Here is a 26952-nt window from a genome sequence, read left to right on the forward strand (position 1 = left end):
ACATTCTCTTCAATCATCTACGTATAATTTGAAAACTAATGCATGCGGAATATACAGATCTGTGTGACGATTTTTTTTTTTTTTTTTTTTTTTACTTTACGGTACAGATTTACCCAAAGTATAGACATTCATTTAAGAATCATCCTGTATACAAGTTCTGTATATATATGTATATCTTATCTATGTCATATCTTTATATACACAGATATATCATACGCACATCTCGATATTGCTTTCACAAAGATCAACGCTTCCAAATGTATATTTCCCTCGTCCCTTCGAATTTTCGTCTACATCGGAGGTTGTTTAGAGAAATTCATCCGGCTCTCTTGGTGCATCGAGATCGCGGTAATGAATCACTGGTCGAAAGTCTCCTCCGCCGCCACTGCAACGTTTGATAAAGATTAATCTGTATGCTGTTTTCGGCAATGTGCTCGTTGTGAAAATAATTGACGACGACAGACCAACTGGACATAGGATTCGAACGGAAACATGGGATGTAAAAAATAAAGCACACGTAAATAGAAACAAATGATTTTATTTGCTGCTCATCGGCATATAAAATTGCAGCGTCTATCGATCTTGCTTCTCTTTTTTTGTTTTTGCAAAGAAACGCGATATAAGAATTCTCATTGCCAAAGAACGCAAAGATATTCTCATATGCGTTTCTTTCTTTATATACACGACTCGCCAACGATAAAAGCAGGAAGTGTGCTGATTTTTTTTGTAACACATCGCGGTTAATTGGACGGTTTGCTCGAAAGTACTCTCTGTTACATAATCCAGATATAAATCTGCTGACACGAAAATCGGATATCTGTTTGGAGAATTTCTCTCTCTTTTTTTTTTCTTTTTTAAATTCCGTATGTAAGAAACCCGAAATAGTAAAACTTAGAACATGTCCATATCTAGCTGATCCAAATCGTTATAATTAATAATAGGCCTCGAAGTTGAGTCCGGTGCAACCCTGTAAAATACCGTATCACTACGTTCAATATATCGGAGGGGAAAAGAATTTAGGAAAATCGCCAGTGATCGATTTTTTTTCAAGCCCTCGAAAGTTGTAACGCGTTTCGTTGTACTAGAGGCTGACTTATTACAGTATCAGTGAGACGCGTAAAATTCGAAGGAAAAGAGTGCCTTACCGTCCTCGATTAAAACCACCGCGGTTGGAACGCGGCATTCCGAATCCTCCACTGAATCCTGTTCCATAACTCGAACCATAACCTCCTCTGCTACCACCGTAACCAGGCCCGTAGTTTCCAAATCTTCAATAACAAATTAGTGTAGTCAATGATCAGTAAACGAGTCGTGCAACGTGCCACGAATACTACTAACAAGTTCTAAGTTAAACTTACGTGGCACATCCATAAGGAGTAAAACCTTCGCGTATGCTCTCCCTCGGAGGTGCTTTGTTTCCCGGATGTTCGGGTAGCTGTGGTCTCTTTGGATCTCTCAAGTAATTATTGAAATATTCCGCCTCCGCTTTCACCTCTGCCACTTTCTCCGCGTGCTTGTTGAAAATATGCTTCCGAATGAAGTCTGGCCCTTTGAACTTTTTCCCGCTAAGTGGGCACAACCACTTGTCCTTCGACAGTTCTTGGGTATTGGCTTGAACGAACTTTTCAACTTCACTGATTTAAAACGTCAAGGAGATAATAAACAGGGGAAAGTTCTACGCAACGTGCAAAAGAAAAAAACAAATAAAAAAGGATACGCTTCGGCATTTTTAGCACCCAACTTGTCGTACTCCTCTTGCGACAAGGTCGCAACTGGCTGCAAGAATGCTGCCATTTTACTCTCGAAATTGCGACAGTATTCGGACAATTCGGTGATGGTCACTTTAGCGGTAGGAGGAGATCCTCTAACGTGCATTATTCCACATCTATTTGGCATTTCGTCCTCGTTTGGATATTCACAGTGATTGTAATAATCGACCGAATGAACTATTCGCAGGTAAAGTATCAGCCTGTCTAATACCTAAAAGGGAAAACAATCACTCGAGTAATTAAAAAGAAAAAGAAACTTTATCTACATTTCGTACCTTGATGAGTGATGGATCTCTTTCAATTGGACCATCTCCGTCACCACCTAATTGACCCTCTTCTTTGTCACCAGACATTCCTAACAATTCCTCTTCTTCGGCCGATGCCTCTTCTATCAGATAGTCGGTTATGTTCTTCAACACTGGATTTTTAGACGACAATCCAAATGCCTGTAGAAACATACGTCAAGATATTTCAACGAGATCATTACAAAGCACTATCTATACGTGTAAATTAGTCGCTGTCTTATATAGTTTGCTCAACTTTATGTACATTTTGGATACTTTTTTCTTTATTGTCGTCATCCTGTTTCGTCAGTGTGTTATCGTCTTTTCTCTCCTCGTTCCACAAACCAACTCTGCTGTCCAGATTGTGCACGATTTTAGCACTCAACTTGATGTCATGTCTGACTATTTGTTTGTGGGACGTTAGACCATTCACCGTGCGTATACGACGCGAGAGATCTCGGTTTACTATAGCACCAAGTTCGCAGTCCCGCAACTGTAAGCAATATGTTTGTAACATTTTAATTTCTTCTTGTTTATTCAAATACCTATTACACACGCTTTAACTGTTGGTTAACATACCCGAATATTGTTTAAACTCCAACATATCTCTTTTATGTTCACTTGTCTTTCAAAAGACACCCATCCTCTTCTAAACCATCTTCTTTCCGGTTGAGGATCCGCTATGGCGACTCGTAAAAATCCAGGAAAGCGTTTGCACATCTATTTTTTTTTTTTTTAAACCAAACACACATTTATCTAGGGAAATGTAACCAACAAACAGATGTATACGACGTAGATACAATTACAACGACTAACCGCTTCGACCTCTGCCTTTGTTATCGTAGGTGCCAAATTACGAAGGAAGATACTGCTGGTTTTGTGCAAAGCTCTGGGTTCTTTTTCCTTATCTTCGCTAGCTAGATCGATCACTGCTTCTGGTTCCATGGCAGATTTTTTTGCCTCTGGCGGCGGCTCACTGTCTCCCTTAGTCCCTCGATCGTTTTCTTTACTATCTTGCGCATCAGTATTTTCGTTGCTGACATCCACTTTTCCAGTTGTATCTGGAACGAATTCAGTTAAGAAGTAATTGAAACTTTCAAGATGAATTTACGAAACTACGTACGAGGTTCTGCTTTCGACGTATCCGGTTTATTACTGTCGCTGCCAGAGGAACTGCTACTGCTACTGCTGCTGCTGCTGCTACTGTTACTATCGGTTCGTTTCCTCTTCTTAGTATTAACTTCCTCTGGTTTACCTGTATCAAAGTTGAAAGAAAAAAGAAAGACAATAGAACGATAAGCATCGCACGTTACTTAACAAACGAAACGAATACCCGTGCTATCCGCATTATCCTCCTTTTTTGTTTCTTCTATATTCTCCTCCGTCTTTTCAATTTCTTCCATCGAGGTTTCATCCTTCTCTGCACTTTTCATCTCGGCATCAGTGGTCTGTCCATTCTTCAAATTCTTTTCCGTTCGTGAAACTTCATCAACCTTGGTCGCGTCGCTGCAAATCAATACAATTGCAATCAATCTTTTCTTTTCATTTTTTAACAAATATTTATCCATACCTGTTATCAACCTTTTTCTCGACGCCAGCTTTGTTTTTTCCATCCTCCTTGTCTTTGACTGTGTCTTTAATTGCAATCATGTTTGCCGGTTTTACGTCCAAGACTTGCAAATCTTCCTCCGTACCGCCTTCTAGTTTAATAACCACTGCATCCAACAGATGCAGCAAAACATCGGCTTGATCAGCATCCACCGATACTTTATCTATCTCTCCAACTTGGAGCATTTCCAGGAACACTTCGACACGTTTCTATAAGAAAAAAAAAAAAGTGGTAAAAATAACAAAGTCGATGGATATTAAAATACATATTACAATTCATACCTTAAGAGCTGCCACCTGTTCTTCTTTTCTTTTCACCGACTCTTCCGGATGATACTTGATTTTGAACCTGACGGAATCGATGAAAGAACGCGATATTTCAATCAGTTTTGAAATAAATTTCTTATCAGTTAAAGCAAACAGACGTACAATTTGTGGATTTATCATTTACATAGATTCGAGAAAAGTGCATTAGAATTAAGTTAGTTGTACTAAATCCTCAATATAATTCTATACCGAGAATATATGTTCGCGTAAGCACGAGTGTGCTTTTTATCAAATATATATGTGTATATGTGTGTATACATATATTTACGTAATCGTGAAAAATTTATCGCGATAGATGCTGAACAAGAGATATAGCAGTAATTGTTACGTATCCCATCCATATTTAGAGCGAATCATTCTTCGTGACTAAGTGATTATTATTGTATCCTTTTCCTCGAAACGATTATTTTACGAATTATCAGTTTTACTTGTCAACATTGTCAGTTACAGAATGAAGCCTCACCTGATAGAGTCTGATATTTCTACTCGCATTCGGTTTTCTCGTCGACTCAGAGGTCTATTGTAACGATATATTATGTCAGAAATAATTAAACGGGTTTAGAACGCGGCCTACCGCGAGCGTGTTTGGGCTTTGCGCGCCCAGCTCGCATCTTTGCTCAACTACATAATAGCAACCTCGAGTCTTCTCCGATGCGCGAAACGCGATATGCATAAAATATCGTACGCAAAAATAAACGAGCGAGGTGACTCGTGCCCAAGACATAAGGTGTTGCTGGCTGTACGCTGTAGGGATAGACAGAGCTGGTCATATTGCTTGCAATTATCGATAAATTTGTGTCTGCAATTTAGCAAAAATTATAAAACTACTAAACACCCCAACGTACTTCTGTTCGACGTACGTGTGCATACGTTTTCTAAGCAAACGTACCCGAACAGACAGTTTGACAAGTTCGTTAGGATCAAAAGATTATTTTCTACAGTGGACACAACTTTCATCATGTGACAAACGTGATGCATTTCTTCGGGAACGTGGATTACAAGTTTACTACTGTTCAACGAGGTGAATAACAGCCGAGCCACTGTAGAAATTAATTATTTTCATATCCACATTCAAGTACGGCTGAGCTTCACACGATGTGTTAGGATGATGATTTTGAGACCGTTATCACTGAAAACTAAAAGATGAAATATACCATTCCTCGTCCTTGTGTGCAACGAAGAATTCATTCAACTGTTGCCTCCTGAATTCCAATTTATACTCGTTATATCGCTTAATAGCTTCCTCGTCCGTGATCGAGTCCTCCTGAGTGCCAAGGAACGCTTTGAAAGACATCATCGGTGGCTGAGTCTCGACGTTACTGTTGCTGAAGTTGCCAGCTACTTCTCGACTACACAGAACATGGAACAGGACTTACAATCAGCCGTGCAGGCGAAACACTTGAACGCTACCTCAATCGGGCCAACAATCTTGGTGTAAACCGACTCCTTTTCTGCATGCTCATGATACAACCTCTCTTTTTCATGACAGTAGCGTTCATAGAGCAAATTCACAAAAAAGGAAGAAAACGAAAAGGAAAACGAGGAAGAGAGAGAGAGAGAAAAAGAAAGAAAAAAAGAAAATCTATATGAAAAATAAAACATAAGAAACACAAACCTGTTACTGTTACCATGGTTTCCGTAGTGATGATTACCATGGTGGGGAGGTGGATAATGATCAGGGCCCCAGGAAGTCACGCCGCCACCTCCACCACCGGTGTAATAATCATGCCCGTATCTCGGACGGTCGTCCCAATCCGCTCTCATTCTTTTCATCGGAGGGGCCATCTCTTGCGACCTGCCAGGACTATATCTGTCTCGTCCTCCACCGCCGCCTCCACGGTACTCTCTGTAGTCCGGACGCTGTCTAGGTCTGCTAGACCACTCTCTGAAATAATCACTCTGTCGTTACAACTACAAGGGATTGTTTGCCTGCCTAGTGTGGTTGCTTGTCTATGTTGTCTACGCTGTCTACTCTGACATCTATGAATGAATTAGTTACCTATCCACCCAATCGTCTCTTCTTCTATCATCTCGCCGACCTTCTCTGGAGTAAGACTCGGTTCTCTCCCCTCTGAATTTGTCTCTTCTCTTCCTATCATATTCGTCGTCGGAGTCACCCATAATGAAAGAAGCTAATGCTAAACAGACAAGATACAAGTAAGTAAGAAAGAATCCAATGCTACAAACAAGATACAAGATACAAGTTCGCAACGACTTGACTCGATCGTAAACACTGGCACTATTCTCTGGAATCGTTGGTCCCAAACAGAAAACAGGTTAAGTACGCACTCGGGGCACACACGTATCTTTCAGCACGTAGTTAACAAATCGTTATTTCAATCAACGTAGTTAGACTTGCGCCACGTACAAACATTCACGAACGTACACGCTGCAGAGATATCGACTATTTGGAAATTTTTTTCGAACAAAATTCGTTCCAACGAAGCGGCAGTCTGCTTCTTTACAACAGGCTGTTAAAATTACCTGTAATCTAGTGACTTACGTCGTGCTGTGACAACCGAGGAAGTAACCTGTCCGAGTCAAAGGAACTGAAACACAAATAAAAACACTCACCCACTCAAACTATACCGACGAACGAAATCAAAACTCCATCATGGAGGCACTCTTGCCACCGTGCGTTACCAAAGTACTATTCTTTACGAGGTGCGGCGTCAGATCGCTGCAATCGATAACGCACTCGTGCGTCGACTTGCCTTCCGTTCGAGTGGCGCGAAATTCAAACGGGCTTCAGACTTGTATCGGTAGTATCGCCTATACCAGTAGATATTTTTCGCGTAATTTCAACTATCTGGCAATTTAACACATCGTATAGATCGTATGTTACTCTGTTTTTGTTCTCTATTTCTATTTTCTAACATTTAATACGTTGTAAGGTCATGTATGTTGTCCTGTTTTTATTTTCTATTTCTATAGTTTGAATGCCAACAGTCTCGAGCTAGTGTTCGATCGAATGTTGCGAAACATACACGATTTATGTGAATAATTATCAGAATCGACGCTTCGACCAAGATTCTTTTGTCTGGCGCCGAGAGATATATTACAATATTTATATAGTAAATGTTACAATATTTATATGGTAAATATTACAATATTTATATAGTAATGTTACAATATTTAGTAAATGTTATAATATTTAGTGAAACATGAAAATATCAATAGTCTTTATTTTTTTTTTTTTATTTAAGCTCATTTAAGATTCGTTACAGCTATATCTGTGGAACTAAAATAACAGAATAAAGGAGAATATGAATTTTATACATTAAGGTTACAGTTTTTAAGGAAAGTTGCAATATTGAGCCGGGATATCTGGTTTAGCAATTATTATGTCGACTTTTAAAGGTAAGAATAATTTGTATTTGCTGCACAAATGGTTCTTGATAAGTTTAATTATATACATATATATGTATAAAAAATATATAAATATAAAAAATATATATACATGTTTTATTTTTCATAGAGTTTAACTTTTTTGTAAAATTTCTAATTTTTATTTTAATAAAATTATCAATTAATATTTACAATATTTATAAAATTATTAATTATTAATATAAAATTATTAATTAACTTTTTTGTAAAATTTCTGATTTTTATTTTAATAAAATTAATTTATTAGTATTTCTAATTTTATATTTAATTATAATTTCTATCAAATCAATATTTCTAATTTTATATTTTCAAGTTCATTTTTCTATTGACTAAAGACACTTGTAAATATATATATATACATTTTCTTGTGACTTTACTTTATATTTTTCTTTCTGTCTTTGGCGGTAGATCGGCAGAAAAATCAACGTTACGACCTCGTGGGTCGACAAGGTGCTAAAAAATTCGAAACAGAAAAATCTGCCAATACGATCGATATACAGTGGCAGCATGTGACTAATTGTCGGTTTACAGACAAGACGGACGGTTTCACTGGCATTTGCTCCATGACTGTGCACGCGGCACTTTATTTTCAAAAAAAGAAAAAAGAAGAAAAAAATAGAAAACTGTTGAGCAGCTGAAAATCTACGGTTTTCCCGTAATCCGATATCAATCTCCCATCCGGGATATATCGACGGTTGATGAAACGCATGCCGTTAACGCTTATTCTATAAATAATTCTGCGATCATGCGGCAGCAATTGATCGTCGATTTTTCTTCTACGCGGTTCGCGGTATCGTCTGCCGTGCAACATTGAGCGAAATCACAATCATCGGATACAGAATTACACATTTACCACGTGCGAAAGGAAAACGAAGAGATCCCTTTTCCCTTCGAGTTGTTGTTTTTTTTTTTTTTTTTTTTTTTTTCTCAANAAAAAAAAAAAAAGGAAGATAAAAATTTTCTCCCTCCGCCAAGAGGAGCAGACGAATGTCAAATTGGCGAAGCTATTTATTTGTTCGTCGAGGAGAACAGAGGAGAAGGAGTGTTCGTTAATTCGAAAGAGAGCGGCATCTACTTCGTCTCTTCTCCCTTTCGGATGGAAGACGTGAGAGGCATCGTTTCGACTCTCGTGGAAACTCCTAAAGTCGGATGACGTGGTCGATTATCTTATTGTGCACACTGTCACGCGGACACACAGTCCGGTAGAACGATTATTACTCATTGCCACCCACGTTCGGACTCGCTTCTTCGCACGACGGGGATGATGCTCCGGCACGAGAGCCTCCTTTCACCGCCGGGGGTATCCTTATATATAGAAGTATCGTCTCGGATGGAGGAGATGGTCGCGATCGAGCGATCAAGGACTCGAGCGTGACGTCCAATCTAAGGATGATCGGGATCATTGAAATCGGGATGTCAATCCGGTTGCCAGTGTTCGTCCTTCTGATCGCCACGGTCGTTCTTGGTTCAGGTAATCGATCATCATCAGGTTCATCGTCTTCTTCTTTTTTTTTTTTCTTTTTTCTTCCCTTCGCCTTACGCAATTGCAGCCACAAGGACATGGAAGTTAAGTTTTTTGTCACAGGGTCTCTTAAATGTTCAAATTTAGACGACAAATTGTTAATCTAATTAATTCAACAATTAGCTGTATAAAATGTGCTAGAGAGGTTTAAGGGAAGTTGATAGATTAATAAGTGAATAAATAAGAAAATCTCGATTATAATATTGACATTGGCAAGACGTCTTGTTGAAATCTAAGAAATCCAAAGGAATTTGTAGACACGATGAAAAACATTGGAGACATCTTGTTACAAAAAAAAAATTGTTACATTAGAATTATAGAAATTGATCTGACATTCTGAGAATCCTTTAAAGGTGAAAATTACAACGAACTTACTTAACAACGTTATATTAAATCGTGAAGGAACTAATCAACAATTATCAGAAAAGATGTTACAAATAAAAATTCAATTATATTATTCTAGCAGTCGACGATGTTCTAAATTCTGGCCTGTTGTTTTCCAGGTGCGTACAAAGGAAACGACGGAAGCGGCGGGAGCCTAGCGTACAGTAAGTACCGTGAAAAAGCAAGCGTTTGAAGCTTCCAAGAAGGTTTCGCTAAATGTTTTCATCGACTCGGTGTTTGGGGGGGGAGAGCAGGTAGCGCGTACGCGGCCGCAGATGCCTGGCAGCCATTTCCTGGAAGCGGAAGCCACGACGGGCACAAAGGAATTCGCAGCTACGACAACGACGGCAGCAATCGGCCGAACGCAGATGGAAATCGTCGAAATGCCGGCTGCTCCAAGTGCAAGTGGGAGGACGACGATTACTGGGAGAAGGGCTGGGAGGATGAAGCTGAACCGGATGACAAAGAAGACGGTGACGACTGCTACGACGATGGACAATACAGAGGACATGATCACGGACATCATGGAAATAAAGGATCGCCTCCGGGCGTGCAGAAGTTAGGAGCGCCTAATCCCAGTGGTGCGAGCGGTGTAGGAACTCTTGGTGGTCCTCCGGTCAAACAGGGAGACTCTGGTCAGCAGCCTGGACCAGGATGGACCGCCGGTGCTCCTGGAATTCCTTCGAAACCCACTTGGAATCAAGGATTCGACGACGGCGCGGGTTCACAGCCGTTTGGAAATTTGCCGAACGTGGGTGCAGCGAGGCCAGCCGACGCCGGTGGATCAAAAACTGGTTCCGAATGCTCTGGCGGTTATCAGCGTGGCACCGGTTGCGCTCAAGGTTAGCTAGAATTTTTACGTCCGATTTGTATGTCGATGACAATGCAGAAACACTCGCGTATACATTTGCATAAATTGTTCGATGCGTCGAGAAACAGAAGATGCTGCGAAAAAACCAATACACGAGGAAGAATCGCGATTTTCAATTCAATACGTGTCGGTCGATTTATCGTTTAGGTTCCGGCGGTGTTGGCCCCGTGAAACAACTGCCGTTCGTTGGACTTAATCCTGCAAACGTTCAGAAAGAGGCTCCCTCCGATTACGCCGGGGGCCCTACGGCAGTTTATAACCCTCGGGGATCTCCAACTGTCGGAGGATGTTCCAACAGCCCTTACGACACCAGTTGCGCCGATAAATCGGTCGATGGAACGAGGCCGCGCGACAGTTCTGTTGTGCCTTCGTATGGACCCAGTGTGGAACATGGACAACATCCTGCTGGTGGATCTCCCCAAACTAGCCCTTTTGGATCTCTGTACGATTCTTCTGCAAGTCAGGGACAGCGTCCTGGCAGTGGATCTCCCCAAAGCAGTCCTTTTGGGCCTTCGGGTCAAAGGCAACGTCCTGGCAGTGGCGCGCCTCAAGGCAGTCCTTTTGGGCCTTCAGGTCAAGGACAACATCCTGGCAATGGAGGGCCTCAAAGTAGTCCCTTTGGACCTTTAAATCAAGGACAATATCCTGGCAGTGGATCGCCACAAAGCAGTCCTTTTGGGCCTCCAGGTCAAGAACAACATCCTGGCAGTGGATCGCCTCAAGGCAGTCCTTTTGGGCCTTCAGGTCAAGGACAACGTCCTGGCAGTGGAGCGCCTCAAAGAAGTCCCTTTGGACCTTCAGATCAAGGACAACATCCTGGTAGTGGCGCGCCTCAAGGCAGTCCTTTTGGATCTTCAGGTCAAGGACAATATCCTGGCAGTGGAACGCCTCAAAAAAGTCCCTTTGGGCCTTCAAGTCAAGGACAACGTCCTGGCAGTGGATCGCCTCAAAGAAGTCCCTTTGGACCTTCAGATCAAGGACAACATCCTGGTAGTGGCGCGCCTCAAGGCAGTCCTTTTGGGTCTTCAGGTCAAGGACAACGTCCTGACAGTGGAGCGCCAAAAGAGAACTCCGGTTTCGGTACAGGACCGTACAGAGAATTTCCAGGAAGTACTAGACCGGGAAATCCTCCAAACTTCAATGCTGTGGCAAACGCAGTAAGTTCGAGCGTGGCATACGCATCCACGGGATCAGGAGTTGGTCATCCTACGAGCGGGCCATCAACTCCAACGTACTCATCCGGACCGTTGCTAGGTTCTCCAGGCTTTTCGGGTGGAAACGTTCCTTACGGATCTCACAAGCCTAGTCACACCAATGTCAAAGGACGTCCTTTAGATACAACACCAAAATTCGATGCTTCTAAAGACGGAGAGAGCAAAATCTTCTATATAGACGTAAAGCCTGCTCCAGGAAGTCCTGTGGGAGTTAGACCTCGCACCACTACAAGTGCGCCCTACAGTGTCGTAAAAACAACTCCTGTCCAACAGCCTAGTTTTTACAATCCACCTGGATCGACGAAACCTCCTTACCAACCTACTCCATATAGTGGTCCTGGTATAACGAAACCTTCTTATCAACCTACTCCCTACGATGGTCCTGCTACGACGAAACCTGCTCCTTATAATGATCCAGGAATAACGAAACCTTATCAGCCTTCTTCTTACAGTGGTCCTGGTACAACCCAACCTTTCTATCAATCTCCTCCTTATGATGGTCCAGGCATTACGAAATCTTCTCATCAGCCTGCTCCTTATGGTAGACCCGGTACGACGAAAGTTCTCCATCAGCCGACTCCTTACGGTGGTCCTTACGGTGATCTTGGTACAACAAAACCTTCGTATCAACCTGCTCCTTATGATGGTTCTGGGATAACGAGACCTTCCTATCAACCTACTCCTTATAGTGGTCCCAGCACAGTGAAACCTTCCTATCAGCCTGCTCCTTATGATGGTTCTGGGGTAACGAGACCTTCCTATCAACCCACTCCTTACAGTGGTCCCAGTACAGTGAAACCTTCCTATCAGCCTGCTCCTTATAGTGGTCCCACTACAACAAAACCTTTCTATCAGCCTGTACCTTATGATGGTCCTGGAATAAAGAAACCTTCTTACCAGCCTGCTCCTTACGGTGGTCCTGGGACAATAAAACCATCCTATCAGCCTGGTGGTACCGAAACGACAAAGTCTCCTTACCAATTTTTACCAAAAGATACAAATGTCGGTTGCACACGTGGGGCTGAAGATTGCGGAGCTGCGAGAGGATGTAGCGGTGGAACAAATCTGAATGGCTCTCCGGATTACAAGCCCTGTGGTCAACCTGGTCTTCCAGTGGGCGTTAACAAGACTTCCGGACCAGTAGGGGGTTTCCAAGCGTATCCAACTGATTTTTCACAAAATCCTCAGCAAAACATTCCTGGTGCAATTCAACCGTTCGACGGATTTCCCGTGGGAGTTGGAAGCGGTTCACGAGATTGTACGTCTGGTACAAGTAGCGACTGCACCTCTGGCTCGATCAGACCGGCATACGTTGACAATAAAATTCCTGGAGAAGGAGGATCGTATTCATCGAATCCCTTCTTAAATGGGAAAATTCCTAACCTAATTGGAATGACCCACGGTAATTAAGGAGAAAACTTCTACACTTCTTTTCACTCGTGTTTGCTAACTAACTTGATATTAAAATAACTGAACAGATGCTGGTAATTAACGAGAAAAAAACTTACCGTTTTTTGATCTATATTTGCAACTAATTAGGTACTAAAACAACCTAATACTGATAACTAACGAGAGCTTCCGCTTCCTTTTGTTTGTACAGTAGTGACCTCATGGCTGACCAAACTTCAGACCACTATGCCCAGTCTACGCTACATGCAGCCGCGTCAAACTTGCTCAAACAAAACAAGCGATATACATACATACATGATCCCCACTCTTATACACCGACACTCTTAGATAACCAGTTTCAGCCCTTGGTCAATGATAAAGTCACTACGTATTTGTAACTAATTTAATACCAAACTAATTTATAGATGCTGGTAATTAATGAGAAAATTTAGACATCTTTTTGATCTGTATTTGCAACTAATTAGATACTAAAAGAACCTAATAGGTACTGATGACTAACGAAAGCTTCAGCTTCCTTTTGTTTGTACAGTAGTGACCTCATGGCTGACCAGATTTCTGACCTATGCCAACTGTACGCTACTTTACATGCAGCCGCGTCAAACTTGCTCAAACAAAACAAGCGATATACATACATATATGATCCCCATTCTTATACACCGGCTCTCTTAGCTGATTAGTTTCGGCCCTCGATCAGTTATAAAGTCACTACGTATTTGTAACTAATTTAATACCAAATTAATTTATAGATGCTGGTAATTAATGAGAAAATTTGGACTTCTTTTTGTTCGTATTTGATACCAAAATAACTTAATTGATGTTGGTAACTAACGAGAAAAGCTCACACTTCTTTTCACACGTGTTTGCAACTAATTTAATACATAACTTGATAGATGTTGATAATTAACGAGAAAACTTACGCTTCTTTTTCGTTGGTATTTGCAACTAATTTGAAACCAAAATAAACTAATAGATGATGGTAATCAATATACATTAATAACAGGAAAATCTACACTTCTCTTCATTCGTATGCACAACTTAATACTAACAGATGTTGGTAACTAACGAGAAAAGCTTATGCTTCTTTCCGCTCCTGTTTGCAACTAATTTGATACTAACATATATTAATAGATGTTGGTAACTAACAAGAAAAATTACGCTTCTTTTTCGTTCGTATTCGGAACTAATTTAATACCAACATAATCTAATAGATGTTGGTAACTAACGAGGAAACTTACTCTCCTTTTTCGTTCGTTTTCGGAACTAATTTAATACCAACATAATCTATTAGATGTTGGTAACTAACGAGGAAACTTACTCTTCTTTTTCGTTCGTATTCGGAACTAATTTTCATACCAACATAATCTAATAAATGTTGGTAACTAACGAGAAAACTTACTCTTCTTTTTCGTTCGTGTTTGCAACTAATTTGATATCAACATAACTTAATAGATGTTGGTAAATAACAAGAAAGCTTGCGCTTATTTTTCGTTCGTATTCAGAACTAATTTAATATCAACATAATCTATTAGATGTTGGTAACTAACGAGAAAACTTATGCTTCTTTTTCGTTCGTATTCGGAACTCATTTAATACCAACATAATCTAATAGATATTGGTAACTAACGAGGAAACTTACGCTTCTTTTTCGTTCATATTCGCAACTAATTTAATACCAACGTAACCCAATAGATGTTGGTAACTAACGAGGAAACTTACTCTCCTTTTTCGTTCGTATTTGCAACTAATTTGATACCAGTAATCAATATACATTAGTACAGTAATGAATATACATTAATAACAAGAAAATCTACACTTCTCTTTGTTCATATTCGCAACTAATTTAATACCAACGTAATCCAATAGATGTTGGTAACTAACGAGGAAACTTGCTCTCCTTTTTCTTTCGTATTCGCAACTAATTCTCTACCAAAATTGATTCTATTTTAGGTGGCCAATTCGCAGCTACAACTACTAGCAAACCGATCGGTCTTGGGAATCCGTTCCTGCAACCAGGAATCGCTGGTGCGTTCGCAGGAGCGGCAGCTTGGAGCAACGTCGGTAGCGGGGCAGCATCGAATCCAGCTGGTGAAAGCGTCGTTTCAATCGGAGGAGAGACGACCAAGCCTATCGGCAAGGACAATCCTTTCCTCGGAGAATCGGGGCACGGAAGGGGAGACATCGAAATCGATAACCCTCCTGATCCAACGCCTGGAGGATCTGCGTCTTGGAGTCCAGGCAACGACCTGGCCAATACCGGGCTCGGTCAGACCAACGTGAATCCTTTCCTCGGCGATAAAATTCCACAGGGAAGCGTCAGACCTTCGGATCGTTATCCTGGCTCGAGTTGGAGTTCAGGGCCAATCGACGACGCGAGTTCCTCGGCGATGAAAAGTCCATCAGCGGCACCACGCGGCTCGGGAAGCGGGGGAGGTGTTGGAATCGGTTTGGGAGGATTCGCGAGTGACAAACTCGGGCAAACCGGGCACGACGGCGGCGGTTCCTTCCCTGGCGCATTCTCTGGAGCGTTCAGCAGTTCACAATCCTCTTCCAACTCCGGGGCAGGAGGTATTTCGTCCATTTTCCTTGAACAATTTTGACATTGTATTATATTTATATGTCGATATCAATGCATTCGCGATCGCACAATATTTTGAAAGTTATATTATATTTCAAAGTTCTATAAATAGAACTCGACGTGGTTCGAGGTAAATGATAAAGTATTTGTTATTATTGGATTTATTTGAAAACACGGCATCACATCAGCAGCAACCACGATCAGTGATTGCAATGAATTGTGAATTTACGTCAGCGGTGAATGTGTTAAGAATATAATACAACGTTGTTGTATCTCCTTGATCGATAATTCAAATCAATTGTGGTCAACCAATCAAACACAAATTAAAGGCAAATTAGAGACAATTATATGTAGATTCCATCGTATTTTTGATGTCTTTGATATTGTATAATATTTCAACAGTTGCGTGTATTATTATACACACGTACGTCCACGTTATATTTGTACGTGATGTGTTTGATAAAGTAATGATTCATGAAACTAAAAATTCATAAAACTTTCAATTGAGAACCAAAGTCTGACACTCATTTTATACTTTAGTATTTTACGTTTATGTTTGTCGTATATATGACGATACGATTATAATAAATATTTACGATTATGTTATTTAAAAATTCATGAAACATTCAGTTGAGAACCAAGAAAATCTGTCTTATCTCATACTTTATACTTTGACCACGATACAATTGCAATTTTTATCGTAAACTGTTCATTTCAAACTGCAATTTTTACGATTATGTTATAAAAAAAGAATTCATATAAGAATTGCATTCGAAAATAATTTCTCAACAGTCTCTCGATTTTCAGCAACAAATCCAATTTTTGGACAAGCAAACGACGGAAGTTGGGCTTCTAGCGGAGCGAACGCGGCGAGTCAAGCCGGAAGCGGTGCTTGGTCCTCCAGCGGTGCATCAGCTTATGCGGCAAGCAGCGCTAACAGTAAGTTTTGCAAATCAAAGTTTATACGTATCGATATATATATATATATATAACATATAATTATATATCAATTTATATATAATTATATTTATATATTTATTATTATATATAAATAATCAGAGAATAATCGTATATTTTAATCGTATATTTACTCGTATATTAAAAAAAAATAATCGTATATTGAAATAATATTTCAGGCTGGGCAGGTTCGCAACCGAGTTTCGTCAAAGGCTAACCTATGAATTCGCCGAATTACGAGAACAATTTTTTTCACTTTGCTTCGTTTGTACATCTATTTGTAATTTATTTTATTTACTCGTCGCTTACGATACAATCAAATCGATGTACGAAAACGATTACTGTCTTTTTTTACACCTGATCCTACACGCGCGGCTTGATAATTAATCGATAATTAATGCCAATTCTTCGAAGCGACTGTATTGTTATATGGAGATTGCGATCGACCGATGTCTAACGGATAATGACATACATGATTGATGAATCGGATGTATTGTTAAGTAACAATTTAACAGTTACGATAATATGTCGCTATTAACCACTTGCGCTGGTAACTGATTGCGGACCATAACGAGTGACCGAACCGTATACAATAAAATCGTCGCTTTCTTTTTGAACTCGTCGGTATGACATCACTGGATACAAATTATTGAGAAGTAATAAATTTGTTACTTGTTTTGCCTTGGTTATATTTAAATATAAAACTGAGAAAGTATTGCAATTTTGGAACAAAAAATTCTCGACGTAAGAGGTTAACCACTAGTACTGTAAACTGACTGCGGACCATAACGAGTGACCAAACCGTACACAATAATTCGTCGCTTTCTTTTTGAACACGTCGGTACATCACAAGATAGAAATTATTGAGAAGTAATAAATTTATTATTTGTTCTGCCTAGGTTATACCTAAATACACTTGAAACTGAGAAACTATTGCAATTTTGGAGCAAAAAATTCTCGACGTGTGGCACGTTATTTCAGCGCAAGAAGTTAACCACTTGTACTGGAAACTGACTGCGGACCATAACGAGTGATCAAACCGTACACAATAAATCATCGCTTTCTTTTTGTACTTATCGATATAATATCACTGTAGATAAATAGAAATTATTAAGAAGTAATAAATTAATCACTTGTTTTGTCTGGATTATATTGAAATCTGAACTTAAAACTGAGAGAATATTGCAGTTTCTCGGACAAAAAATTCTCGACGTGCGTGGCACGTCATTCCAGCGCAAGAGGTTAACCACTTGCACTGGCAACTGACTGCGGACTATAACGAGCGACTAAACCGTATACAATAAATCGTCGTTTTCTTTTTAAATTCGTCGATATCACTGTAGATAGATAGAAATTATTAAGAAGTAATAAGTTTATTAATTGTTTTGCCTTGGGTATATTTAAATATACTTAAAATTGATTTTGGGACAAAAAATTCTCAACGTGCGTGACACGTCATTCCAGCGCAAGAGGTTAACCACTTGTACTGGCAACTGACTGCGGACCATAACGAGTGACCAAGCCGTATACAATAACACGTCGCTTCTTTTTTGAACTCGTCGGTATGACATCACTGTAGATAGATAGAAATTATTACGAAATAATAAATTTATTACTTTTTTTGCCTGGGTTATACATAAATATACTTAAAACTGAGAAAATACTTGGAATTTTGGGACAAAAAATTCTCGACGTGCGTAGCACATCATTTCAGCGCAAGAGGTTAGGTAACGAAAAGATTAAAAGATAAAAAAATTCAAGATTACCATAGTAGATCAATAAAATATATTAATATAATGGATCAATAAAAAGATTATGTTCGACGACAATTGGTCACATGACAGGATCAGCTTTGAAATTCAAAACAATTACAAGATAAATTCCAATGGGCTGTAGCAAAGAAGCAAGAAGTATGCCGTGAAAGAAGTGATTCAACAATAATGTATCGCTGTTAAGTATGAAATAATCAATAAAAAAATTATCTTTGTCGACATTGGTCAAATGACAAGATCAGTTTAGTCATCAGCGTTCAAATTTGAAACAATTATAAAACAAATGGTGGTCTATAGCAATGAAGCAAAAATTACACTGCAAAGAAACGACAAATTTTTAAATATCACCGACATGAGATGAAGTTTAACGAACAGTTAGTTCACGTTCGAACGAATTGTATAACAGCATCTTAGAGCGATAAACGTGGCTTCACTTATGAATTTAAACGTCACGTCATATATATGTATATAGAAATAGCACTTGTGTCATCGATGTACAGCCAAAGATAGAGCGGTTTGTGTGTTAATTTGTGAATTATTCATAACATCACATCGATTGTGAGAGAATCTGAGATCCCCGTTGTATCCAACAGCTTTGGAATGATAATTTTATCGATTGTGTCATATAAAATATACGATGCATTATATTATTAACGATAAGAAATCACGTGAATTATACATTCGATTACATAAGTTTTATTCTTGTAGTTCGGAACAACCGAAAGAAAAAAAAATTAATACGCAGGGAAGTCGAGAATGGAATAAATTTTAATAAATAATGGAATAATCTTTTAATAATTTAAAAGAAGAAAAAACATTCCTCTCTCTTGGCTTTATCGCCGAGAGAAGATATGCACGTACGCGTGGAAAAATCACTGTTGGAGGATATATCGAGTAACATTTCATAGACGCAAATAAATAGGAATGATTCGTTTATTCGAACTGCACAGATTACGTAATGTTCAAAGTCGTAAGAGACTCGCTCGCGCGTTTTATTCATTCGTGAATACAACAAATGTTAAGAACAACGGTCCATGAATTTCGGGCAAGTCTCCGATGAGTCGTGCAAATTCTTTTACGTCCGATCACAGATCAAACTTCAGCTGGTCCTCTTATCGTGTTAGCGAGGACTTGAATAATATTCCCCCCTCGACGAGATCGTCTAAACCACTTTTCCAGCCGATACTTTGTACGTTCCTTTTCCAGAAGAGTCGAGACTGGCTCCGCTGCTGCTGTAGACACCTTTGGCCTTATCCACGGTGCCGCTCTTACTCACTCCCTCGTCGATGTCGCCCGAGCGGGAGAAGATACTAATTTCGACAACAAAAAATTGAATTAATGTCTCCTTCGAATCATCAGTCAAATAATTTACAATACGCTCAGTCGAACGTGTCGAAAATAAAAAAGAAAAAGTAGAAACTCAATATAGCTCGAGGCTTTCCGACAATCACGAGTTGGCGAGTTTCTTTTATCTTTTAAGAAAAATTACTTGAGCCTATTTATTAGCGATTAGGTGATTCAACCTACTCGTATCCGTGCCCACCGGGACCACCGAGACCGCCGAGACCGCCGAATCCTCCTCCAGGACCTCCGGAGCCAGCGTTTGCGTTTGCACTAGCAGATGCATACGCATTTGAACCAGCAAGAGCGTTAGCGTTAGCGCTAGCGCTGGCGCTTGCGAAAGCATTGGCGTTGGCGTTGGCGCTGGCGCTGGAGCTAGCGCCTGATCCTCCGTAACCACCGTAACCACCTTTGCCATCTGCTCCTCCGCTACCTAATCCACCAGCTCCACCTCCAGCTCCTGCTCCACCGTATCCACCAGCGCCACCTCCAGCTCCTGCTCCACCGTGTCCACCAGCGCCACCTCCAGCTCCTGCACCTCCGTATCCACTAGCGCCACCTCCAGCTCCTCCGAATCCACCAGCTCCAGCTTTGCCACCTGCGCTACCGTATCCACCAGCTCCACCTCCAGCTCCTGCACCTCCATATCCACCAGCTCCTGCTCCGCCGTATCCACCAGCACCACCTCCAGCTCCTCCGAATCCACCAGCTCCAGCTTTGCCACCTGCGCTACCGTATCCACCAGCTCCACCTCCGGCTCCTGCTCCACCATATCCACCTGCCCCGGCACCACCACCCGCGCCGCCGTATCCACCAGCTCCTGCTCCTCCGAATCCACCAGCTCCAGCTTTGCTACCTGCACCGCCGTATCCACCAGCTCCAGCTCCACTACCTGCACCACCGTATCCACCAGCTCCACCTCCGGCACCAGCTCCACCGTATCCACCAGCTCCACCTCCGGCACCAGCTCCACCGTATCCACCAGCTCCACCTCCGGCACCAGCTCCACCGTATCCACCAGCTCCACCTCCGGCACCAGCTCCACCGTATCCACCAGCTCCACCTCCGGCACCAGCTCCACCGTATCCACCAGCTCCACCTCCGGCACCAGCTCCACCGTATCCACCAGGTCCACCTCCGGCACCAGGTGCACCGTGGCCACCAGGTCCAACGCCCACACCACCATATCCACCAGCACCACTGCTAGCGCCGGTTTTTATTACTGCAGCGGATCCTGACAATAATTTTAATTACAAAGCAACAGTCACATAATTCGAAGCAGCTGGTATTTATATAAAAATGCAATCAATCTTGTACAAAGTCAACTCACCCGCATGACTTCCAGCACTGGATCCTCCGTACCCTCCGGCTCCGGAGCCGCCACCTGCTCCAGGACCACCGAATCCTCCGGGCCCGCCACCTCCAGGACCACCACAACTTCCACCGCGACAACCACCTGCTCCTGGACCACCGAATCCTCCGGGCCCGCCAGCTCCAGGACCTCCACAACTTCCACCGTGACAACCACCTGCTCCCGGGCCACCGAATCCTCCAGCACCTCCGCCAGCTCCTGAACCACCGTATCCTCCAGCACCTCCGCCAGCTCCTGAACCACCGTATCCTCCAGCACCTCCGCCAGCTCCTGAACCACCGAATCCTCCAGCACCTCCGCCAGCTCCTGAACCACCGAATCCTCCAGCACCTCCGCCAGATCCTAAGCCTCCACCATATCCTCCAGGACCGCCACTTCCAGGGCGTCCGCAACTTCCCGTTTGACAACCACCTCCTCCCGAACCAGCGTGTCCGCCAGCACCAGATCCTGAACCACCATATCCTCCAGGACCGCCGCCACCTCCGCAACCGCCAGTCTGACAGCCGGCTCCTCCCTTAGAACCGCCACCACCGAAACCGCCACCGCTACCAAATCCTCCGCCACTGCCAAATCCGCCGCCACCACCTCCGCCGCCGCCGCCGCCACCGCCGCCGAATCCTCCGCCAAATCCTCCGCCAAATCCACCTCCCAATCCACCTCCCAATCCACCGAGGCCAGCGAGAGATTTCACGAAATTACTCCCGTCGTAGGATCCATGGGGATTACGTTTCGATCTGGCCTCTGCGGCTAAACAGACGGATTATTATTTGATTTGCTGAACCTAAATGCAATGAATAATAAATAAATAATAAATAATAATAATAATAATAATAATATTACTATTAATATTAATAAATAATAATAATAAATAAATAATAAATAATAATATTAATATTAATATTAATAAATAATAATAAATAAATAATAAATAATAATAATATTAATAAATAATAATAATAATAATATTAATAAATAATAATAATAAATAAATAAATAATAATAATAAATAAGACCAAAGAAGTGTGAAATTCGGCAGTGATTGGCGATTACTTTTAATTCTTCGTGTTTCCAATTTTTTTTGGGGGGGGGGGGGGGAGGGTGGAGATAGAAGTTAGACGAAGATTGGACTTGCAACTGGAGAGAGGAGTAATATTTAATGGATAAATAGAACGTACCTTGTGCGTGAACGCAGAGGAGCGCCAGCAAGGCGAAAATGCCGATGGCTCGATATCTCGGCATGATGTCCGATCGATTCTTCTATCCCGATCGTTTGCAAAACGCTGATCTTTATATCGTTCCTCCCACTCCTCATTTCCCGCGATTCTTCCTGCCGCTTCTTCGAACGCAGTTCCAAGCGTTGAAACGGTTCAACGAGAGCAAAGGAAAAAAAAAAGAACGAGTGCTGTCTTCGAAATCCTCGTCCAATCACGTTATATTACATTATACCATGTGTTTTACTTTCTTTTTTTTTTTTTTTCTTTTTTCCTCGTTATCCAAGTTTCACGAAAATTTAATTCATTTGTCAGCTGTGACATTGTTCATCTCGGGAACAACAGTGTCTGTTTGTTCGACACTGGAAATCAAACAAAAATTCGAAGGATACTTGTTTTCAAGCATTCGTCTTCCGCATCGTCGTCGTGAAAAATCCTTGACGCCACGCACGAGATCCTTACGCACGTTCTCGCGTACGGAGATCGAGACGGAGCAAAATGATGGCGTTACGTCATTGGAAATTTCACTCGGCTGTGCAAATGGCAATGTCAATAGCTATTACCAGCAGGCTGGCACCATCGAATAAAAATGAAAATCGTTGCCGTGATTGATCAATCAATAAACAAACGGCATCGAGCTTCGATAAAATTTTGCACGCGCGAACAGAAACGCTGATAACCTCGTTTAAACCGTTTGACCTAAACTTAATAACAGCGTCTATCGACTGTACACGGCGTGGCAACGGCTATAGACATATCGTGCAACTTCCTTCGCGTTTTTGCCAACAGCAGGCAAAACGATAGTTAGAATTCGCGGAAACGCGGCTCTCTAAAAGGATCGCGATTTTTATCGTTCACGCTCGCATCTACAAGGACAGCTTGCCCGACTCGCAATTCTCACGAGCTGAAGACTCGTTTGACCGGACTGCCATTATGATATATAATATGCAGAGGATTTATCATCCATCGTTGATCGATGGTACCGAGATCAATGATACCGGGGAAACGATTAACGGATATCGCGCTCGATCGTTTGGAATTTTTGCTATGGGTATTCCCAACGTCTCACGATTGAGAAACCTTTTTTTGTTCTCTCGGGGCCTGCGTGCAAAACTAGCGGCACACGACAGACACGTACAGATGTACAGGGTGAAAAGAAAAATAATTATTTAGAAAAGGGGGGAGGAGAGGTCTCAACGATTTCGACGATTTTTGAACAACTTTGTTCTATACCAATGACTCAGACCCACGCGTTGATTTTTATAAACTTGTCATCATATGTATAAAAGAATTTTAATTATTTTTCGAAAAATGCTAAGAAAATTACAAGTGTTTGGTTAGAGCTTGAAAAGTGAGAAATAAATGCACAATTGTGTTTTATGGAGGATTTACGACTTGGTTATGTATACATATAGGTAATTTCAAGTCTTTAATGTTATACGAGTTAGTTGTGTCGAAAAAATTTTATACAGCGCTTACGATTAAACAGATGTAATAAACACTGAAAAACACACTAGATCCCATTCTCAGAATGGGTAGCTTTGCTAGTTTTTTATATAATAAAAGAGAGAACAGACAATAAAAAAATATTAGGAAATAAAGTATATATATATATATATATCTAATGTATAGTGCAGGGGTGACTGGGCATGATGTCACCCCTTTTGTATCAATTTTTTGACGTCGACATTTATTTTTTGCTCCTTACTTGCAAAAGTAAACGTTGTGAAACAAAAAAGGAAACGTAAACTTTTTAGAGGATTATAAAAGTGAAGACCAAAAAAAAAGTAGTTTTTAACTATCCTCCCATCCCCCTTTTCCAAGTGACGCCACTGACTTAGTGACCCATGAGCTGGTACTAAAAAAAACAATGAACAAAATTTGACCTACTTCTCAAAGAGGTTCGCCGTCACTGTCCTATACGTACAACCGCCTTAGCTTGGCCTTAGTTTCCGAGATTTTTGCAAAAAACTATTGCTACTACTACTACAGTGAATATTGCCTGTCGCCACGTGTCTGTGAGCATCGAGTCGCCAACTGTTTATGGTTTTTACAAGTACATCGAGCAATGGACATGTATAACGGGTGTACTTGAAAACTCGATTTGAATAGCCGGCCGCTATACAGTGATGGGAGCTGCTTGTTTAGTGACACCTGCTGACACCTGATCGCACTAACGCACGAACACCAAGTGGCTAACACGTGTCCGCCAAAGTGCCAAAGTGACAAAGACTGAAGAGAAAGGAATCAGTTTCTGGCAACGCTCTGAGGAGAAAAGACGTGTGCAGCAAATCGAAGCAATTATTATTTTTGTTCTTTTTATTACTTTTTTCCGTTGTTTCCATTTGTTTCCATTTGTTGACGCAATGTCCTCATTGGCCAACGAGCAATATTTCTTCGTCTTCTCTCGCTCAATATGCACAAGACAGTTCCTGACAGTGAACAATCGTCAGACAACAAAAGTGTATCAAATAGTGACGCTGAACCCCAAACGCAAGATTCCGAAGTCGAAATGCAAGAAGACAATATATCAGAAACTGTGGATAATGTAGTTCCAGAAAACCAAGAATTTGGACGTAATTGGCAACGTGTTGGACCTAGCAAGGATACAGCGATTGTCTCTCGTCAATGTATAAATATAAATAAATATAACTTTATTATTCATGTGATTGTTATTTGTTCCTATATGCTCCTACATGTTCCTATACGAGTCAGGTGTCTGTCACTGTTTGGTACAATATCGGTGAGGAGTTACCGTCACTCTGTGTTAGTACAATATCGGTGAGCCACTCGGACGATCTAAATATGTGTTAGTGGAATATTCGTGTGGGTCAGACATAACTCCGGCACAGGGCTGCATGTTTCAGTAGTCGGAGGGTTAAACCCAAACTATTCTACCTGGCAACTAATTCAATGGATTAGGTTCGAGTAAAGATTACTCAAGTTTTTAAGTACACCCGTTATACGCGTCCATTGCCAGCCATCTCGATGTATCTATAGAAACTATAAACAATCGGCGAGTCAACGCTTATACACACGCTCCTATAGGCACGTAGCTATGGGCAATATTTATTGCAATAGCAACAATAGTTTTTTGCAAAAATCTCGCAAACCAAGGCCGAGCGACGGTTATATGTATAGGAAAAAGTTGTTCAAAATTTTCATCCTGATAACATATTTAAATTTCATCAAAATCGGTGATGTATATCCTTTTATGCACAACTACCAAAAGTTTTTCCGTGGCTGCACCTTGTGAAGAGCCTATCGCAAAATTGATCTTGACCTTGAATTTCAAAGTCAACATTTTTGTATCATATTCTACTCGTCATGAAGGTAAAACTTTTCCAAAGGGTCATAGATCGCGGTCTAATGGTTCTCTTGAAAAATGGTAGAAAAGTTTCTTGATCATTTAACACTGCGGACGCGTACTAACAGCGACTTTATGATTCTGGATAAGGTTTCACCAACATTTGATTTATCATAGTTGTGGCATCGGTGCGAGTCTAAATAATCAAGTGATAAGAACGACAACTGTTAACATTATTCGAAACATAAACATTGCATCTGCCCGTTCAGAGCCATAAAGTCGCTGTTAGGACGCATGCGTACGCAAAATGATTAAGAAATATTTCTGTCATTTTTCAAGAGAACTACGGGGTTCCTTAGAAAAGTTTTACCTTCGCGATGAGTAGAGTACAGTGCAAGAAAAAAAGAAATTTTTTGACCTTAAAATCCAAGGTGAAAATGAATATGTTAACGATCTTACAATTTCGAACTGCAAGTTTCACTGTAACGTTTTAAAAGTAATTTTAAAAGTAATAATGTACGTTTATTGCGTAATATCAGTACATAATGTTACATAACAACTTATTTTGTGACCAACGTACCGAAATTGAAAACAATGCGGTTCCTTCCGAGATAAACGTACAAATTTGGAAGTTAAGAAACGATACCCCCGTACGAGCATTTGGGAAATTTGCTAAAGATAACAATAATATACCTGTCAAATAGATACAGAGATATCTAATCGGCTTACGAATACGATTCTTCGAGTACAAAACTAATTTTTTTTCCCCTCTCTCTCTCTCTCTCTCTCTCTCTCTCTCTCTCTTTCTATGTATATATAATATATATGTATGTATGTATGTACTTATCTATATATATTTATATATATATATATATATATAAATTAAATTCTATATTATAACAAAACAATAGTAGCAACGAAAAAAAAAACATAACCATTAAGTTACGGGATTTCTCTTTTTTTTTTTTATTTATAGATGAGTCGTTCGCACGTGGATATGTTTATTATTGCATAGACTCTTCCCTCTTCAGAATCTTCGGGATTCTCAATTTATTCAAGAGGAAAGAAATTGTTTCGAACACGAGACACGCATAAAATTCGTATACTCCTCGTCAACAAGTTAGCATAGCCAGTCTTTATACAATTGAATCGTGCATTATTTGAAAGTAACTACGATAATAATACGTAGCAAAATATAATAATTGTGAAATTATGAAATTCTTAATACAATAGCGAGAAGTAGCTTCTCCAATATATCTTATTAATATTAATTTAATAACAAAGAAAAAAAATCTCTAGAACGTTAACAAAATTATTGTCTTTTTTTTTTTTAAATATGAATGACTAAGGAAATCCTACTTTAAAATTGGTCCAAGGTTCACGCTAATGCGTCTGTACATTTTTTTTCTAACCATCGATGTCATAGTTTCCTCGTTTCAATGAAGGACAACAGATTCTTATCAATAACTCAAATACGTATAGATTCGTATACCAGATTCATTATATAAATTCCGAACTGCGATCCGCTTACATCTAAATAATCCTATTTACATTCCAACTATCACTCTTGTCCGAGTATTCTTTCCAAATGCGCGTCAATTGTTAAAGTACAAGGAAAATGATAAGAACACGACGTGTTCC

General features: G+C 40.6%; 3 protein-coding genes across 25 annotated transcripts; 1 reads left to right on the forward strand and 2 right to left on the reverse strand.

Moving 5' to 3' along the window:
* Positions 1-25: 25 nt before the first annotated feature.
* LOC122530714 (serrate RNA effector molecule homolog) lies at positions 26-6644 on the reverse strand. The gene is made up of 16 exons (XM_043657916.1): positions 6492-6644; positions 5988-6126; positions 5604-5873; positions 5143-5337; positions 3944-4010; positions 3624-3871; positions 3387-3559; positions 3177-3308; positions 2870-3114; positions 2633-2773; positions 2319-2546; positions 2045-2215; positions 1718-1980; positions 1359-1634; positions 1146-1268; positions 26-385 (listed from the first exon to the last, which is right to left on the reverse strand). Exons 2-16 carry the CDS (start codon positions 6107-6109, stop codon positions 307-309), a joined length of 2733 nt encoding a protein of 910 aa, XP_043513851.1. The 5' UTR covers positions 6110-6126; positions 6492-6644; the 3' UTR covers positions 26-306.
* Positions 6645-8583: 1939 nt separating this feature from the next.
* On the forward strand, positions 8584-16643 carry LOC122530708 (collagen alpha-1(I) chain-like). 2 transcript variants are annotated; one of them, XM_043657902.1, is made up of 7 exons: positions 8584-8846; positions 9401-9445; positions 9524-10123; positions 10300-12768; positions 14724-15341; positions 16159-16290; positions 16488-16643. In XM_043657902.1, the coding sequence occupies exons 1-7, from the start codon at positions 8765-8767 to the stop codon at positions 16523-16525; spliced, it is 3984 nt and encodes a 1327-aa protein (XP_043513837.1). In that variant the 5' UTR covers positions 8584-8764; the 3' UTR covers positions 16526-16643. The 2 variants fall into 2 exon arrangements, with proteins under 2 accessions (XP_043513837.1, XP_043513836.1); XM_043657901.1 differs by having other exon boundaries at positions 8588-8846; positions 9536-10123.
* Positions 16644-18995: 2352 nt separating this feature from the next.
* Positions 18996-22062, reverse strand: LOC122530721 (glycine-rich cell wall structural protein-like). Of its 22 annotated transcripts, none has more exons than XM_043657953.1 (6): positions 21969-22062; positions 20999-21540; positions 20752-20800; positions 20626-20655; positions 19608-20538; positions 18996-19390 (listed from the first exon to the last, which is right to left on the reverse strand). In XM_043657953.1, the coding sequence occupies exons 1-6, from the start codon at positions 22030-22032 to the stop codon at positions 19243-19245; spliced, it is 1764 nt and encodes a 587-aa protein (XP_043513888.1). In that variant the 5' UTR covers positions 22033-22062; the 3' UTR covers positions 18996-19242. The 22 variants fall into 22 exon arrangements, with proteins under 22 accessions (XP_043513888.1, XP_043513891.1, XP_043513883.1 ...); XM_043657956.1 differs by having other exon boundaries at positions 19608-20199; positions 20512-20538; positions 20752-21540; XM_043657948.1 differs by having other exon boundaries at positions 19608-20655.
* Positions 22063-26952: the final 4890 nt, after the last annotated feature.

The sequence above is a fragment of the Frieseomelitta varia genome, unplaced genomic scaffold (assembly GCF_011392965.1).
Source record: "Frieseomelitta varia isolate USP_RPSP 00005682 unplaced genomic scaffold, Fvar_1.2 scaffold_353, whole genome shotgun sequence".
NCBI classification, from domain to species: domain Eukaryota; kingdom Metazoa; phylum Arthropoda; class Insecta; order Hymenoptera; family Apidae; genus Frieseomelitta; species Frieseomelitta varia.